Source organism: Chroicocephalus ridibundus, chromosome 5, assembly GCF_963924245.1.
Source record: "Chroicocephalus ridibundus chromosome 5, bChrRid1.1, whole genome shotgun sequence".
NCBI classification, from domain to species: domain Eukaryota; kingdom Metazoa; phylum Chordata; class Aves; order Charadriiformes; family Laridae; genus Chroicocephalus; species Chroicocephalus ridibundus.
The window spans coordinates 71,141,426-71,155,577 of record NC_086288.1 but is presented as its reverse complement, the minus strand read 5'-3'; the positions used below and the strand labels follow the sequence as shown (position 1 = coordinate 71,155,577).

The following is a 14,152-nucleotide window of genomic DNA, read 5'->3' as shown; positions in this document are numbered from 1 at the left end:
CGTTCCACCTTACAGAATCCTTCAGCAATGTAGTTAGCATTATTAGCAGATGTGTTTCTAAACATTCAGTAAAGAACATTTCTAAAGTAATTGAAAACAAAATCCACTGCATACCTTCTAGACACATAAGCAATACCTTCCAGGCACACAAAATGAAGACTCAATTATATTGGAAAAAATATTCACTTCATTTACAGCTCAGGATAGAGAATATGGAAGGTCTGCATAGGCAGATTTACTACCTGTATACACATATCTGAACCAAGTGTTCTTGCAGATGTGTTACCTGGGTTGTTTTTTTTCCAGTCAGTCATCTTCTGACTGACTACATCATTAACTCAAGTAAAGGTTTTGGGAATTCATGTTCACAAAATAACAGAAAAAAAGTTATTAGAACAGGGGAAGAGCTATTGTCATTCCAGAAAGCACACTACTACGTGTGCAGCTCTGTCTTTAATGACATATAGATTTGCCTGATACTACCAGAATGAAATAAGTAACCGTGCAGCAGGCTTTTCTTTAAATTTTGAATGTCATGTGCAATGACAAATCCATAACTGGTGTACCTTCACTTAATAACATCATTATTTTACATTTCGGGGGGGGCGGGGCAGAACCCTAATCATTTTTCATCTGTCCTTATTTCAATTGTGAAAGATTTTGACAGGTGTAAAAATGAGAAGTCAGAAAACAGAGACATCACTGCCAAATCTCAAGATCTTCAACATTTTCCCCTCGTCTGCATCAACCAACACTCTTGTTTTCTTTCAAAGCATAAAACCACAGCAGATCTGTCTTTCCTGCCAAACTGTCAGTACTACTACCCCTTCAGTGAATACCAAATACATACTAACTCCAAACATCAAGTCAGGCACGTGGTGGTATCATGATGGACATGAGCACTTTCCCAGCCACCCAACCCCTTTCTAGAGATATTATAATGCTCAGATACTAAATTAAGGTTTTTTTCTTCAAAAAAATAAAAGGAGCTCACAGATAAACGCATGGAGTTTTATACACACCTTCAGCTCACTCATGTATTTTCACATAGTGTTAGGTTTTTACTAATAGCAGTATGGCATAAATACTTCTATGATGTCTTTGCAAATGTAAATGTAGCATAATTCTTCACCTAAAATAGGAAAGCAGTACAAGAATATAGCTTCTCTTACAAAGCAAATTCTTCCATATTGTCATTCATTGTTGTGAAACAGCATAAGCCCTAAAAGGCCAAAAGCAACTTTACTGACCTCTCTGACTTCCCTTTTGAAGGAAATGTAAGATGAGACAAAGAAAAAGCATAGTTGTCTCCATGAGCAACTAAGGACATAACTAAGGCTATTATTAACAAAAAGTCACCAAAGCTCTCCTGCATGTATAAAATCACATGATTCTATTCCTTTAAAATAAATTTCCTACATACCTGAGTGAGAGAGAGGTTGGTTTCAAAGAGCCTTCCTGAAGTAGCACAGGAAAAACAAGTCCCTAGCCATGGCAGGAGACGAGTTTTTATTGTTTCCACGCCTGCATAATGCCCACCTAAGAAAATACATACATAAAGAAATTGTGAGAGCATGTACAGAAACAGACAGAGCTTGAAAAAATGACACTTGTGAAATGTGTTAATAATAAGACAAGGCACTGATTTACCTTCTTGAGCTGTTTCATTGAGGATTGTGAAGAGCTGCCCTTGAATCCCAGAGTTCAATTCTATTATTTCACAGCATCGGTTTAGATTCTGATCACAGGAATTAATCTGTAAATTAATGTATATTAATACATCTGCCTGGGTTTTCTTACTTAAAATGATTCCTGTTATGATCGTGACTTCTTTTTTCCCCATAATTACATCTTCACAACCTTTTATTTCTGCATCCACAAATGATCAGAGGGCTGGAGCACCTCTGCTATGAAGACAGGCTGAGAGTTGGGGTTGTGCAGCCTGGAGAAGAGAAGGCTCTGGGGAGACCTTATAGCAGCCTTTCAGTACCTAAAAGGGTCCTACAGGAAAGATGGGGGCAGACTTTTTAGCAGGGCCTGTTGTGATAGGACAAGGGGTAAGGGCTTTAAACTAAAAAAACGTAGATTCAGACTAGATATAAGGAATAAATTTTTCACAACGAGGGTGGTGAAACACTGGCACAGGTTGCCCAGAGAGGTGGTAGAAGCCGCATCTCTGGAAACATTCCAGGTCAGGTTGGACGGGGCTCTGAGCAACCTGATCTAGTTGAAGATGTCCCTTCTCATTGCAGGGAAGGTTGGACTAGATGACCTTTAAAGGTCCCTTCCAACACAAGCTATTCTATGAGTCTAATACTCATCTTTAAAGGTTCACATTGCTAATAGGCAAATGAACAAGACATCAGGATTTCTATCACCCAGTTAATTCACTACTTGAGAAAAATTACTCCTTTCTCCGTTCATAAAGAAGATGCAACCACAAGTATCTCTAAAAGAATAATCACAATAAACGTGGACCTGTATTAAAATCTTTCAACACAGAATTTTTAAAATAATAAGATAGGAGATTGTTGGATGAAAAAAATGTATTAGTCCAAAACCTGATTTTTCATATTAGCTGATATAATACATATAAGGCTATTATCTTGCTTTGTTAACAGCCACATGAGGTCTCCATCCAACTTCATCTGATTTTTAAGAGTTACCAACTGAAACAATACTACTGAAGAATGGGCAAAATCCAGCATTATGCCTAGCAAACAGCAGAACAGAAAAACTACAGCACTTTCAGAAAATGCAATTGTGAAAAGGAGCTGATGGCATTAATCTGTACAGGATGCTACTGTACCTGCCAGGAGAACAGACACTTTGTACCTGCTTCCTTAATCTTTACCCATAACCTGCATATCATCTTCAACGTAGATCACCCTCTAGTCTTCAGGCTTTTATGGCTCCATATGGTTTTTACAAGCTTCCAAAACAGCTAAAACTGTTGTCCCACCTGTGCCCCTGTCAGCTTGCATTTTGATTGCTGCAACATGCTTTCCTCTGGCCTCAAGGAGCACAGTCTCACCCTGATAACCTCCACCAGACCACCACTGCAGAGTGCATTTTTCCACCTCATTACACAGACTTAACACCCATGGTGCTTCCATCTGCCACCTCCTCCTTTTCTGTAACGGCAGCCTGAAACAGCTCGTCTTCACTTCCCAAGACCTCAGAGACTACCATCACCTCACTTATGATGAAGATTTCAGCTCCCACTATTGCTCAGCCCTCCTGAGGTCTACCTCCACCATCCATTTGCAAGATTTTAAAATGCATGTCTCTGTTCTTCCTCCTCTGCTGTTCCGCACTGTGTGGTAGCTTTACCAGCTACACTCAAACTCCTCCTTACAACCATCCTTTGCCATGAATCCTGCAGAGAGTTACACTGGCTATTAATATGCTGTAACTCCTACATACCACGAAGTAAAAAAAGAACTGATTTCCCTTGAAAAGGCTGCATCGCTGCTCAGCACCTTTTCTCACCAACCGTTGCACAAGATAGATGGCTACATGCTCATGACTAAACCAACTATCAGTAGTCTGAACCTAATGAAACCTGGGGACACAGGAGTGAGAACTCCGTCAAGATTTTCCACTGAGAAAATTCACAATTGTCAAATCTCAGGTCCCTTCATCTCATCTTTCCCTAATTTTACGCCTTCTCTACTGCTTCTGCTGTTTTACCTCCTCAGTCTCCTGTTACCTCTTACTCCTCCATGAATCCCATTACATCCATCTGCAGCCTTCTCCTCACCCATACTCGAAACCCCTTCCTCACGCCTGCTTCCCTCCTTCTGAAGCCCTTCTGCAGCTGCACCGCCCTGCAGCAGCCTCTTAGCTGTAACAGGTTTCCCACCCAGAAGAGCTGGGAAGCTGGATAACCCTGTTCTCACTTTCAACATACTTGTGTGTTCTCCAGACTGTTCCCAGGCGACTCCTCCTGAGCCCACCCTCACACACGGTCCTTCCATCTGCTGGTCTTTTACCACAAAACTCTTTCCTGATCCAGACTCAGTCATTACAGCATGTCCTGGTTTGAGTGACACAGGACTAATTTCTTTTCTAATGCTGGGGAAGACTGCACTCTTAGAAGACTCTACTGTCTGAATTTGTGAAAATATTTACTTTATAGCTAGACATGGTATGCAGGTTTCAAGGTCTCAGTGTTTTTGAGCTAGCCAGGTGAGGGGATGAGGAGGAGCAAGACCCGGACACTTGACCCAGGCTGGCCAACAGGACTACTTCATACCATGATCATCACATTCAATATCAATTAGAAAGTTTGCTGAATAGTTCTGTCTCTCTCCCTCGATGGCGGCGGTCCAGAGAACTCCTTGCCCCGGTGCTGGAGCCCTGAGCCATTCCCTTCCTCCCGAAGCCACAGCACTCCCAGAGTCCCACATTTGCTGTCCCCTGCTGGGAGTGCAGGGCTTCCTGCTGATGGAATGGGCCGAGTATAATCCTTGGATATTTTATATTGGTATTGGGATCAATACTGGTTCTTTAGTATCAGTGCTAATTATTTAGTCTTATACTATTAAATCTATTTATATTTTAAGCCTTGTGTTTCTTTATTTTCCCAAATTCCCCTTCCTGGGTGGGGAGGGGTCACCGGGTGATAGAATAATAAACGACAATAAATCGTTGTGGGTTTCTCAAAACGTAACACAGCTCAAACAGCACTTTTAACCCCCAGGCCTTGCTCCCAGCGAACCTTGACACTGGCAAAACCAAAAACAGCTGCAGCTGTGCGCGCTGCAGGCCCTGGGTGTTAAAAAGGTGATCCACCAGGTGGATGTGTGGGTCAGTGTTCCACACCGGCTCTCTGAACCCCAAGCAGGCGGCCGCTACCTGCAGGGCTCGGTTGCCCTGGTGGTAGTGGCCCCCGGGAGGCGCTGGTGGCCGCCGCTCCGCGTCCCGCCGTCACCGCGGAAACCGCCGCCCGGCCCGGCCCGGCCCGGCCCAGGCACCGGGGCCTCCCGCTCCTCGAGGGCTGGCGGGATGGGGCGGGCCGCCCTCCCTCACAGCCCCCCCGGCAGAGGCGGGTCCCCCCCACCGAGGGCCCACCTCGTAGTCCCGGTACCAGCTCTCCAGCTTCTCCTGTAGCACCCTGCCGCTCTCCGCGGCTACCAGCCGCCTCAAGCCGTCGGCCATGGCCGGCTGTCCTCTCGCTCCCGGGTTTGGGCTGGGCTGGGCTGCGTCGCGTCTCCGTTTCCCCCCGGGAGCCCTCCGCGGGCCGGCGGCGCGGGGTGGAGCTGGTACCGCCGGCCCGAGGCCCGCTACTCTTTGGGCGGCGCCGCGTTCCCGCCGCCTTTATAATCGCGATGGTAACGTGGGCCGGGCCCGGCGCGGCGGCGGGTGCCACGGCGACGCGGGGAGGGCGCGCCTCGGTTGTAGCAACGGGGCGACAGCCCCACGTTCGCCTGGTAACGCGTCTCCGAACTGGCGGGACAGACCCGCCTCACGGAGCGGCGCCGGGCTCGCCCCTCACCGCCCCGCCAGGGGGTGCCCTCCCACCCCTCCAAGGCGGCGGCGGAGGGAGAAGATGGCGGCGGCCGCCTCCGAGCAGGTCTGTCCCCGCCGGGACGCGGGCACGGGGAGGTGGTGGGGCCGTCCCCGCCGGGGCGAGTGGGGAGTGAGGCCCGAGTAGCCGGCCCGACTTGGGGGGGTGCTCCTTGTGGAGGGAGCGCCATTTTTCGCGGCGGTTGCTGAGGCTGGTTGTGGTGCCGGAGCGCTCCGGGGCGGCGGGCGTGCGGGGCCGCGGCGGGCCGCCCTGGACCTCCATGGCTCCCCACCGCCTGCACGCACCGGGGAGGGGAGAAGCGGCGATTGCGGGTCGTGCCCGGTGCTGTCCGGGAAGGGCGGCCTTGGCCCGGCGGGGGCAGCCGCCTCAGCGGGAGAGAGGCAGCTCCAGCCCTCTGTCCGGGCCTTGCAGCCGCAGGATCCCTGACAAAAATAATTACTTTCCGTTCTCGAAATAAAGTGTTCTGGCGTTTCTGCACAGGAATGTAACGGCCGTTCCTAAATAGGCCCTTGCCTATTAGCGAGGCGGGAAAGCAGCAGTTGGTATTTATGGGACGGTGCTCAGTCGCCTGGTTGCGCTGGCACAAGTATGGGAGCCCGGCGGCGGTGTATAAATAAGGCCAAAGCTCAGATTCGGGCTCCCCATCCCAGGTCTCACAAAGGAAAGAAAGCTAAATTTGTCAGAAGGGGTGTCGCTGTCACCCGGTCAGAGAGGTGGGACGGGGACTGTCAGTGCTGCGCGAGGCAGAGGGAAAAGAACCGAGCTGTGCACGGGTTCATCTTTCGGGAGCTCCTGCATCGCCACAGGACTTCTAATCAGAGTCAGTCTGTGCGGGTGCATGTGTGGCGGCAGTGGGTGGGAAGCCCCAGATTCCTGAGGGGTCCTGTACCAGCCCTGTCTCGGGTGCCATGGGAAGCACGCATAGTTCTGCATGGATACGCCAGCACTCGCTCCGGCAATCACCATTTCAACTGTATTCTCCCAGTCCTGGTGATGTCTTCTGTTGCCCAAGGTGAAAAAACTACATTGGAGTTCTATCTTGCCATCGCATCCTTTCAAGAGCACTATCCTCAGAAGATACTTACTGTCCTGTTGAACAAGATTTCCCTTTCCTTTTCCCCAGAGCACAGACCTCTTCTCTCAGTTTCCCTGCCTAGCCAGTTCTGAGTTTAGTTTCGAGGAAGCGCTCCATAAATCTGTTCAGGTCAAGCACCTTTCTCAACACCATTTCCTTGTTCTTTGGCAGCGAAAGAAAACAAGACATTTTTGCCCATTACATCAGTATATACATGTGTAAATGCAGTGAGCTTAAGGTGCAGCTTTCAGATGAACAAACTTAATCCCATCGAAAAGATTGAGCCCCTTCTGTGAAGAACTGAACCCTTAAATAGCAACCTGTTCCATTCAAAGGAGGTGGAACAAAATTTTGGACAAAGTTACAGAAATATATCAAAGGTTTATTTTCCGCGTGAATATCTACAAGACTTTCCTCTACATGTTAATTTGTCACATTGAAGGAATATCCCTTGCAATCTAGTAACTTCAAATGATTAAATTAAAGCTAGGCTGACCACGTTCCCCATGCCAGGTTTGAAGCCTTACATTATTTTTCCTAATGCAGCATGCAAGCAATAGAAGTTGAATGCAAACCCTGCACTATCAGTTACTTTAAAAGTCTTTCTACCACATTCCTTTTGGATAGATTAATTGAGAATCTATCCTGCATCAGCATGGAGGGAACTAAAATCCTGTGTATTGGTAAATGACCTGCAGGATTATAGTCTGTATTGTCCCCAAGAGGTAAAAACTTGATGAAGTTCTTTACAGCTGATTTTTCTTACTGCAACTATGTCATTAAAAAAACATGATAAAAATTACATATAAAAACATATATTGTTTAAAAATATCTGGATTTTCATTTTAGTCATAGCATTAGCAGAGATTGCAGCCTAGTGGTTGTAAATGTGTATTCTAAGTACAGAGTGGCAGATTGAAATTTAGTATTGAATATAATACAGAATATATTCCACTAGTCAATTTTTTTTTTTTTTTTGCATACATACATGTGTATCGTTTTGGTGGATTTACATGCCTTATAACAGCTAATCCATGCTTTGTATTACAGCAAAGTTCCAATGGCCCGGTGAAGAAGTCTATGCGAGAGAAGGCTGTGGAACGCAGGAATGTTAATAAAGAGCACAACAGTAACTTTAAAGCGGGATACATCCCAATTGATGAAGACCGTCTCCATAAGACAGGCTTACGTGGCAGGAAAGGCAACTTGGCCATTTGTGTGATTGTTCTTCTTTTTATTTTGGCTGTCATCAATCTTATTGTGAGTATAATACTTAGGCTGCAAGCAACATAGGATGTATTTCATTTTGACTGTTCATTAGGGAAGTAAAAATTATTCCAGTATGGCTGAGAAGGAAAATAAATGTACTGAAGGAGATTTCTTCTTTTTCTCCTTTCTTTTTTGTTTCTTTTTGTATTCTGAACAAGATTAGATGGAAGAATATTATAAGTTCAGCCATGATTATTTCACTTCTCATGGTCCCAGCAAGGAACCTACCATTTATGCAACACAGAATTAGAAACCTTCAAAGTGTCTCTCCATTCACAAAACTCAGTAACAGCAAATGTACAAAGTGTTACTGGCATAGTACAAATACATGTAGGATAAACTGTTACGCCAGGAACATTTTACATATAATAACAGAGCTGCACGTGAGTATTCAGAGCTCATCAGCCACTGCACGTTAAACCTTCATTGTTGTAACTAACACCTTTTTATTGCTTGATCAATGAGAAGTAATGAATTATTTTTCATAACTGGACATCCACCTGTGAAGGTGCTTGCTTGTAGTTCATAGGTAAGTATATCCTGAGCTGAGCTACTTTGTTCAGGAAATTTGTTTAGCTAATGATACCGCTGTTAGCCTTAAACAGGAAAAAGATTTACTTATGGACGTGATTTAATTTCAAAATATATATATATGTGTATATATATAAAAAATATATATACAAATTTTTTTAGTTACTATTTCAGATGAGTCTAAAGATCATGTAAAATGCTTTTCGTAATTAAATGTGTTCTGATGTTTCCAGGAGGAATTAAACAGACTAAAGTAAATTGACAGCTAAAGCTCACTTAAACACTAGCATTAATAATTATTTCAAATAACACAATGCTTAATTGTGGGAAGGTCCAAACAATCAAAGTAGTCTTTGAAAATGTGTGTTTCCCTTTCAGATTACACTAGTTATCTGGGCAGTGATTCGAATCGGTCCCAATGGCTGTGACAGTATGGAGTTCCATGAGAGTGGCTTGTTGCGGTTTAAGCAGGTTTCTGACATGGGCGTTATACATCCATTATATAAAAGCACTGTAGGAGGCAGACGGAATGAAGATTTGGTGATCACTGGAAATAATCAGCCTGTAAGTTGTGTCGTGAATTGAAAGTTTGTGAGCAACGCTATGGAAGTACACTCACATTATTAACAAATGTTATATTTGAAACATCATTAACTTAATGACGTTGTTTTCTGAAGATTGTATTTCAGCAAGGAACAACCAAGCTTAGCGTTGAAAAAGACAAAACTTCTATTACCAGCGATATTGGCATGGAATTTGTCGACCCACGGACACAAAATACCTTGTTCAGCACAGACTACGAAACTCATGAGTTTCATCTGCCAAATGGAGTTAAAATCTTGAATGTACAAAAGGCCTCTACAGAGAGGGTATGTCTCTTTTAGCTACCTCTTGTTTTTTGTAAAAGCATTTTTCTGTTTGTTTGTGCCTAGATAACTGTTTCAGAAATAAAATTTCTATGAAAAGCTTCTCTGTTTCTAGAAAGAACTTAGAAAAATAATTACTAGACCTTCATTTATCATTTTCCTTCTACTGGAGATAAATGTTAATACAATCTGATTGTATTAACAACTTTCAGAAGTCTGAGTAAAAGTGTAGAAAACAATCACGGTATTACAGGAGTTACGTTAGTTCATGGATTCTAGGTTAAACAAGTTCTTAGTTGGTTTCTAAATTAAATATGCTTTATCAGAAAACTAAAAAAACCTGAATATCAGTGTGCGTACATTTAAAATGCTGATCTTAACGTCAGACTGAAATTTCTTTCTTGCATATCATCACTTGTAATAAAGGCTTTATAGGTAAGAGTACAGCCCCTAGTTCTTTTGTACAACATGAGTAGAGTAGTATCAGTGGGTTTAGAGGGTTGAGTGTGCCTTAGGAAGCACTGAGCAATGCTGTTAACGACGAACAAAACCGATAATTTAGTTTGCTCTTATTTGTGTTTCCTCTGCGGGCTAACAATTAAATTAATAGTATGCGCCAGAAAAAAAAAAAAAAACAAAACTGTAACTTTAAATACATAAGAGGAACAGATTAAATGAAAATAGAGGAGTAAGTTTACATAGTCACTCCTAACAGGAAGCCTATATTTGCTACCAGTGTTAACTGTGTATCCCATAAAATCATCATATGAATTGTTATTTTTATCACAAAGAAACAGCATGCAAATGTAAACTGTTTAACATAACCTTCCAAAATTAAGTAATCCTTGTTTTCAAATGTGGATGTGGAAATGGGCAGAAGCTTCATAGGTGTAATGGGAGAAGGGCAAAAAGTACATTGAAGGCTTTTATTAAATTGTGTAGCAATGTTTTTAAGGTAACTAAAGTTACTCAGACAAACCCAAGCAGCACATTTTCATTGATCTCTAAGTACACTTTTTTTTGTTTCTGTTGTTAGATTACCAGCAATGCAACCAGTGATCTAAACATAAAGGTTGATGGCCGTGCTATTGTCCGTGGAAACGAAGGTGTGTTCATCACAGGGAAGACCATTGAGTTTCGAATGGGGGGTAACATGGAACTTAGAGCAGTAAGTATTTCAAATCAGCATTTTTTGAACAGCTTAGTTTCAAATTCAGGCTGGTAATAAACTGATGTAGCTTTATATGGATTCGAATTTTATATAAAGTAGTCACGCATAAAAGTGTAGTTGCAGTCAGTGCATTTAGTAAGGTTTTTAAAAGGTGGATTATTACTTTGCTGTTAATTAGCAGTTCAGTAGTTTTCAGGTAACAATGATTTACTACTATTAAGACACTAAAACCCCACAGTGCAATTAAAGCTAAGCTATTTGCCTCTGCACTGAAACGAATACCAACGGGAATTCATTCTCTCTTCTGGAGGTTTTACTGGGGTCAGCAACCTTTGACAGAGGAGCAGAGCATTCAGTTAGGAGCGCTACCTTCTGCGCTGCCGCAGCGAGACTCACCAGCATTCACTTCAGATTTTTGGACATTAAGATTGCTGAGCATATACAATGATGGAAAAGGTTAAAGGAAGATAAAAAATAGAGATACATGCACATTTTATTTAATGTGTGAATGCATTTCATGTATTTCAAACACTGATTCCCATTTCACGTACACATTTTTAGATTTACTGCATTTGCTGATAGGTCTGTCAAGTAGAAAGCCCCGCTGCTGCTGGCTGTCTCAATGTCGATCTGCCACTGGAATAGCAAAGTACATTGCTGGCTATAATTGAGAAATTCATGGGCGTTACTCATAGATTTAATTAAAAAATGAAACCTTGTCATATGTACTTTTTTTATTCTGTTGATTTCTGCAGCCATCCTAAAAATGTCATTGATTCACTAAACCAGCTTGTCCTTTTCAAAAACAACCTGCCTTGTTTAAATTAGAAGTTGTACCTTTTTTTTTCCTCCCTCTTAATAGGAAAACAGCATTATCCTGAATGGAACTGTGATGGTCAGCCCATCGCGACTGCCAAGTTCTTCTTACGGGGAACAGTTCAATAACGGCAACTGGCTGCGTTTCAAGCTCTGTATGTGCGCGGATGGGACGCTGTTCAAGGTTCAGGTGACAGGTCATAACATGGGTTGTCAGACTTCTGTCAATCCGTGCGGAGCCACGCACTAAAACACCAGCCACTACCAGGAGAGTTCTCTTTTGTGTTTACATATGTTTGTATGAAGTAATTGCATGCTTCCAAGGATTTCTGTTTTTACAGCAGTTTATACTAACATTTATTACATAATATTTTTAAGCAAAGGCTGTTACGTTCAACAGTATTATGTCATCATCCTGCCATAATAGTGGCACTGATTTAGCACACTGTCAGTCTACACGCCTACTGAAGTACCTTCCTCAGTCGGGATCAGTAGAGTATATTTAAAGAATGTGATCTTAGCAACAATCCTGACTGCCTTCAGTTGCCTTTAGAGGAGGTTTTTGGTTTTTCTCCTACATCCCAAGACCTTGAGGGCTGCTGAGAACACAACTGCGATGTGAAGTACTTCAACAGGAATGTGAATTTGCTGTTGGAAGTGGATTTGCCTAGGATGGCTGAAGCGGCAAATTTTTGTCTTCTTTTAATTTCTTGCCAAAGGTCGATATAATGATTTCCCTTAAAATTGTGTGGTTTACCATATGTTTACGAAGAGAGGAGAAATGGCAGATTCACTTTAAAGTATTGCATTATTTCTGCCATACATTTCTCGTGTAAGAAAGAAAAAGTTATGCTAGCACAAGTAATATTTGCAAAGTAATATCCAGTGTGGAAATGTAACTTCAATTTTGAAATAGTCTTGTGATTATTGAAGTGTTGCTTGAGCTCCCATTCTATCTGTGCAGTTTAGGCATTCTACAGTTGCTTAATTTACATGAAGTATTTATACGTCTTTATATTAGAAGTACATTTTTAAAAATGTACTTATAACTTGCTCACTACCCAAAAAAAGTATTTTCCTGGGTGCTTTAATGTGAAATTCAACAGGTAATAATCTAAAGCATGACTGTTGCAGTACTGTCTGAGATAGATAGGATCTCTTTTTTTCCCATAAATGTCAGTAGTGATGCATTACTGAGAAACTCAGAATTAAATTCCGAAGTCAAACTTGCAGGTCTTTAATTCTAAATGTGATGGTGTCAAATCCTGTGACAGCAGAGTAAATACACACGTCTGGATTTGTCAACAGTGAAACTGTGTCTATGGTGAACTGGGGCCTTATAGAAACCCCCACAGCCTGATAACATGCAGAGATAAGGTGTTCTGTACAAAAAATAGACCAGCTCGTTCTAAGTTTCCCACTCTCCCTCCCCATGTATTTTCTTCAGTTGAATATAGTTTTGTTTTGCAGTAGCATCAAGTAACTTTAATAACGGAAGCCACAAAGGTGACTTTGCAAGTAGCTTTTTGACAAATTTTTCTAGATAAGCACACACTTCTCTTCCTAAAAGTTGTGCAAATGTTATACATTAACTTCAGAATCGGTCATTTGTTGCGGGAAGATAAACTATCTACCCTTGTGTGATAGCTCTCAAAGTACATAGAATTCCACAAAATACAAAGCAGCTTCTGCTGCAACAAGAACTAAGGTCCCAGTTCCTCTATTTGCTAGACATCAGCAAGGGTGTCATGCGGGATGCGTGGGTGGAAGTGATTTCTAGAGGGGGATCCTTAGGTCGGGCATCGCACCATGCGGGAGGTCAGAGGGCTCACGGCTCCCTCACTGCTCTCAGGCAGAGGCGGGTTTTGATGCTCAGGAGTTGTTGGGGTTTTGGGGATGGAGCTATTCTAACAAAATGAGAATAAAATGTAGCAAAGCCATCAAATTGCTCACATTAATTATGGGACAGTACTAACATTTTACATACTTCCTTCATGAACTTCACAGTTTCACTAGAGTTAGTATTAACCACTTTAACACACATTTTGCTGAAAGCATGCACACACCTTTGCTGCTAAGTAGTGCCCTAATTATTATTTGTTACAATTAAGAGGAGGAAATACACTATAACATTTTTAGAGTTTTCACTCATGCTAATGGAAGTTTGTTACTTTATTTTTATATATATAAATACACAGGTACAAAAATATAAGCAGCAGCAGCATCGAAGCTGAAATAGATCTTGAAAATGACAGATACTGCCTCGGTCAAGTAGATTACACATGAAGAGTGCGTTAAGGCTCTTCCTTGGTTACTACTGACATGCCTGTATGCCAGTCTTGGATTCTTGTAATTGTCAAAGAGTTCTTTTTAAAATACTGTATGCAACATAGCTGAAAGATTTGTCACAAAGGTACTCTTCAATCATGGTCTGGAGAACTGGTTTTTAAGGTGGATTTTTTATCAAAACATAGCAAAACGGATCATACAAATACCAAATGAAATTATCAATTTGTAAGCCGCTGTTTATGGTTTGTTAATACATTTTGTTGCCTTCACTACACAGTTTGAGAAATGTTGGCACCACACATGCCCTGTGCTGTGCCTTTATTTGTTGTTTATCTTCTAACTGCCTAAGCTACATTCTTCTGTATGTATTTAAAACATTGTGTGGCACTTTATTTATTTCAGTCCCACAGATGCACTTAAGATTTTGTGTGTTTAAAGTACGTTCTACAGGCCTCTGTGTAAAATACCATACTGGGGACACTGAAACAACTTACGTGTGAAGAGTTCTCGGCGTACGTAAAGGCGGTGGTTGTTTCAGTAGGCAAAAGACAGCTGAATTCCTAATGTTTGTTTTGAAATGAAACAATAAATTCTAAGATGCA

The 14,152-nt window shown here is 42.3% G+C and overlaps 2 protein-coding genes across 5 annotated transcripts in view; one reads left to right on the top strand and one right to left on the bottom strand.

The window, feature by feature from the left end:
• The window catches only part of SPATA18 (spermatogenesis associated 18), a 23,998-nt gene extending 18,809 nt beyond the window's left edge, over nt 1–5,189 (bottom strand). For 3 of the 4 annotated variants that reach the window (XM_063335155.1, XM_063335156.1, XM_063335158.1), the window contains exons 1-3: nt 5,077–5,189; nt 1,651–1,756; nt 1,424–1,539 (exon numbers count right to left, since the gene is read on the bottom strand). In XM_063335155.1, coding sequence (XP_063191225.1) covers nt 1,424–1,539; nt 1,651–1,756; nt 5,077–5,163 — 309 coding nt within the window. In that variant the 5' untranslated portion in view covers nt 5,164–5,189. Of the gene's footprint in view, nt 1–1,022; nt 1,094–1,423; nt 1,540–1,650; nt 1,757–5,076 lie in introns of those variants that run through there. The other variant, XM_063335159.1, reaches the window with a different exon arrangement.
• SGCB (sarcoglycan beta) lies at nt 5,162–14,152 on the top strand. The gene is made up of 6 exons (XM_063335160.1): nt 5,162–5,578; nt 7,659–7,868; nt 8,787–8,972; nt 9,086–9,277; nt 10,311–10,442; nt 11,308–14,152. The coding sequence occupies exons 1-6, from the start codon at nt 5,162–5,164 to the stop codon at nt 11,509–11,511; spliced, it is 1,341 nt and encodes a 446-aa protein (XP_063191230.1). The 3' UTR covers nt 11,512–14,152.

What these genes read in the sequence shown, in the direction of transcription:
- SGCB (XM_063335160.1), top strand. Translation starts at nt 5,162, where the DNA reads ATGGCCGGCTGTCCTCTCGCTCCCGGGTTTGGGCTGGGCTGGGCTGCG. An exon ending in TCACTGGAAATAATCAGCCT is followed by an intron (nt 8,973 to 9,085) that starts GTAAGTTGTGTC and finishes TGTTTTCTGAAG; the next exon opens with ATTGTATTTCAGCAAGGAAC. An exon ending in AAAAGGCCTCTACAGAGAGG is followed by an intron (nt 9,278 to 10,310) that starts GTATGTCTCTTT and finishes TTCTGTTGTTAG; the next exon opens with ATTACCAGCAATGCAACCAG.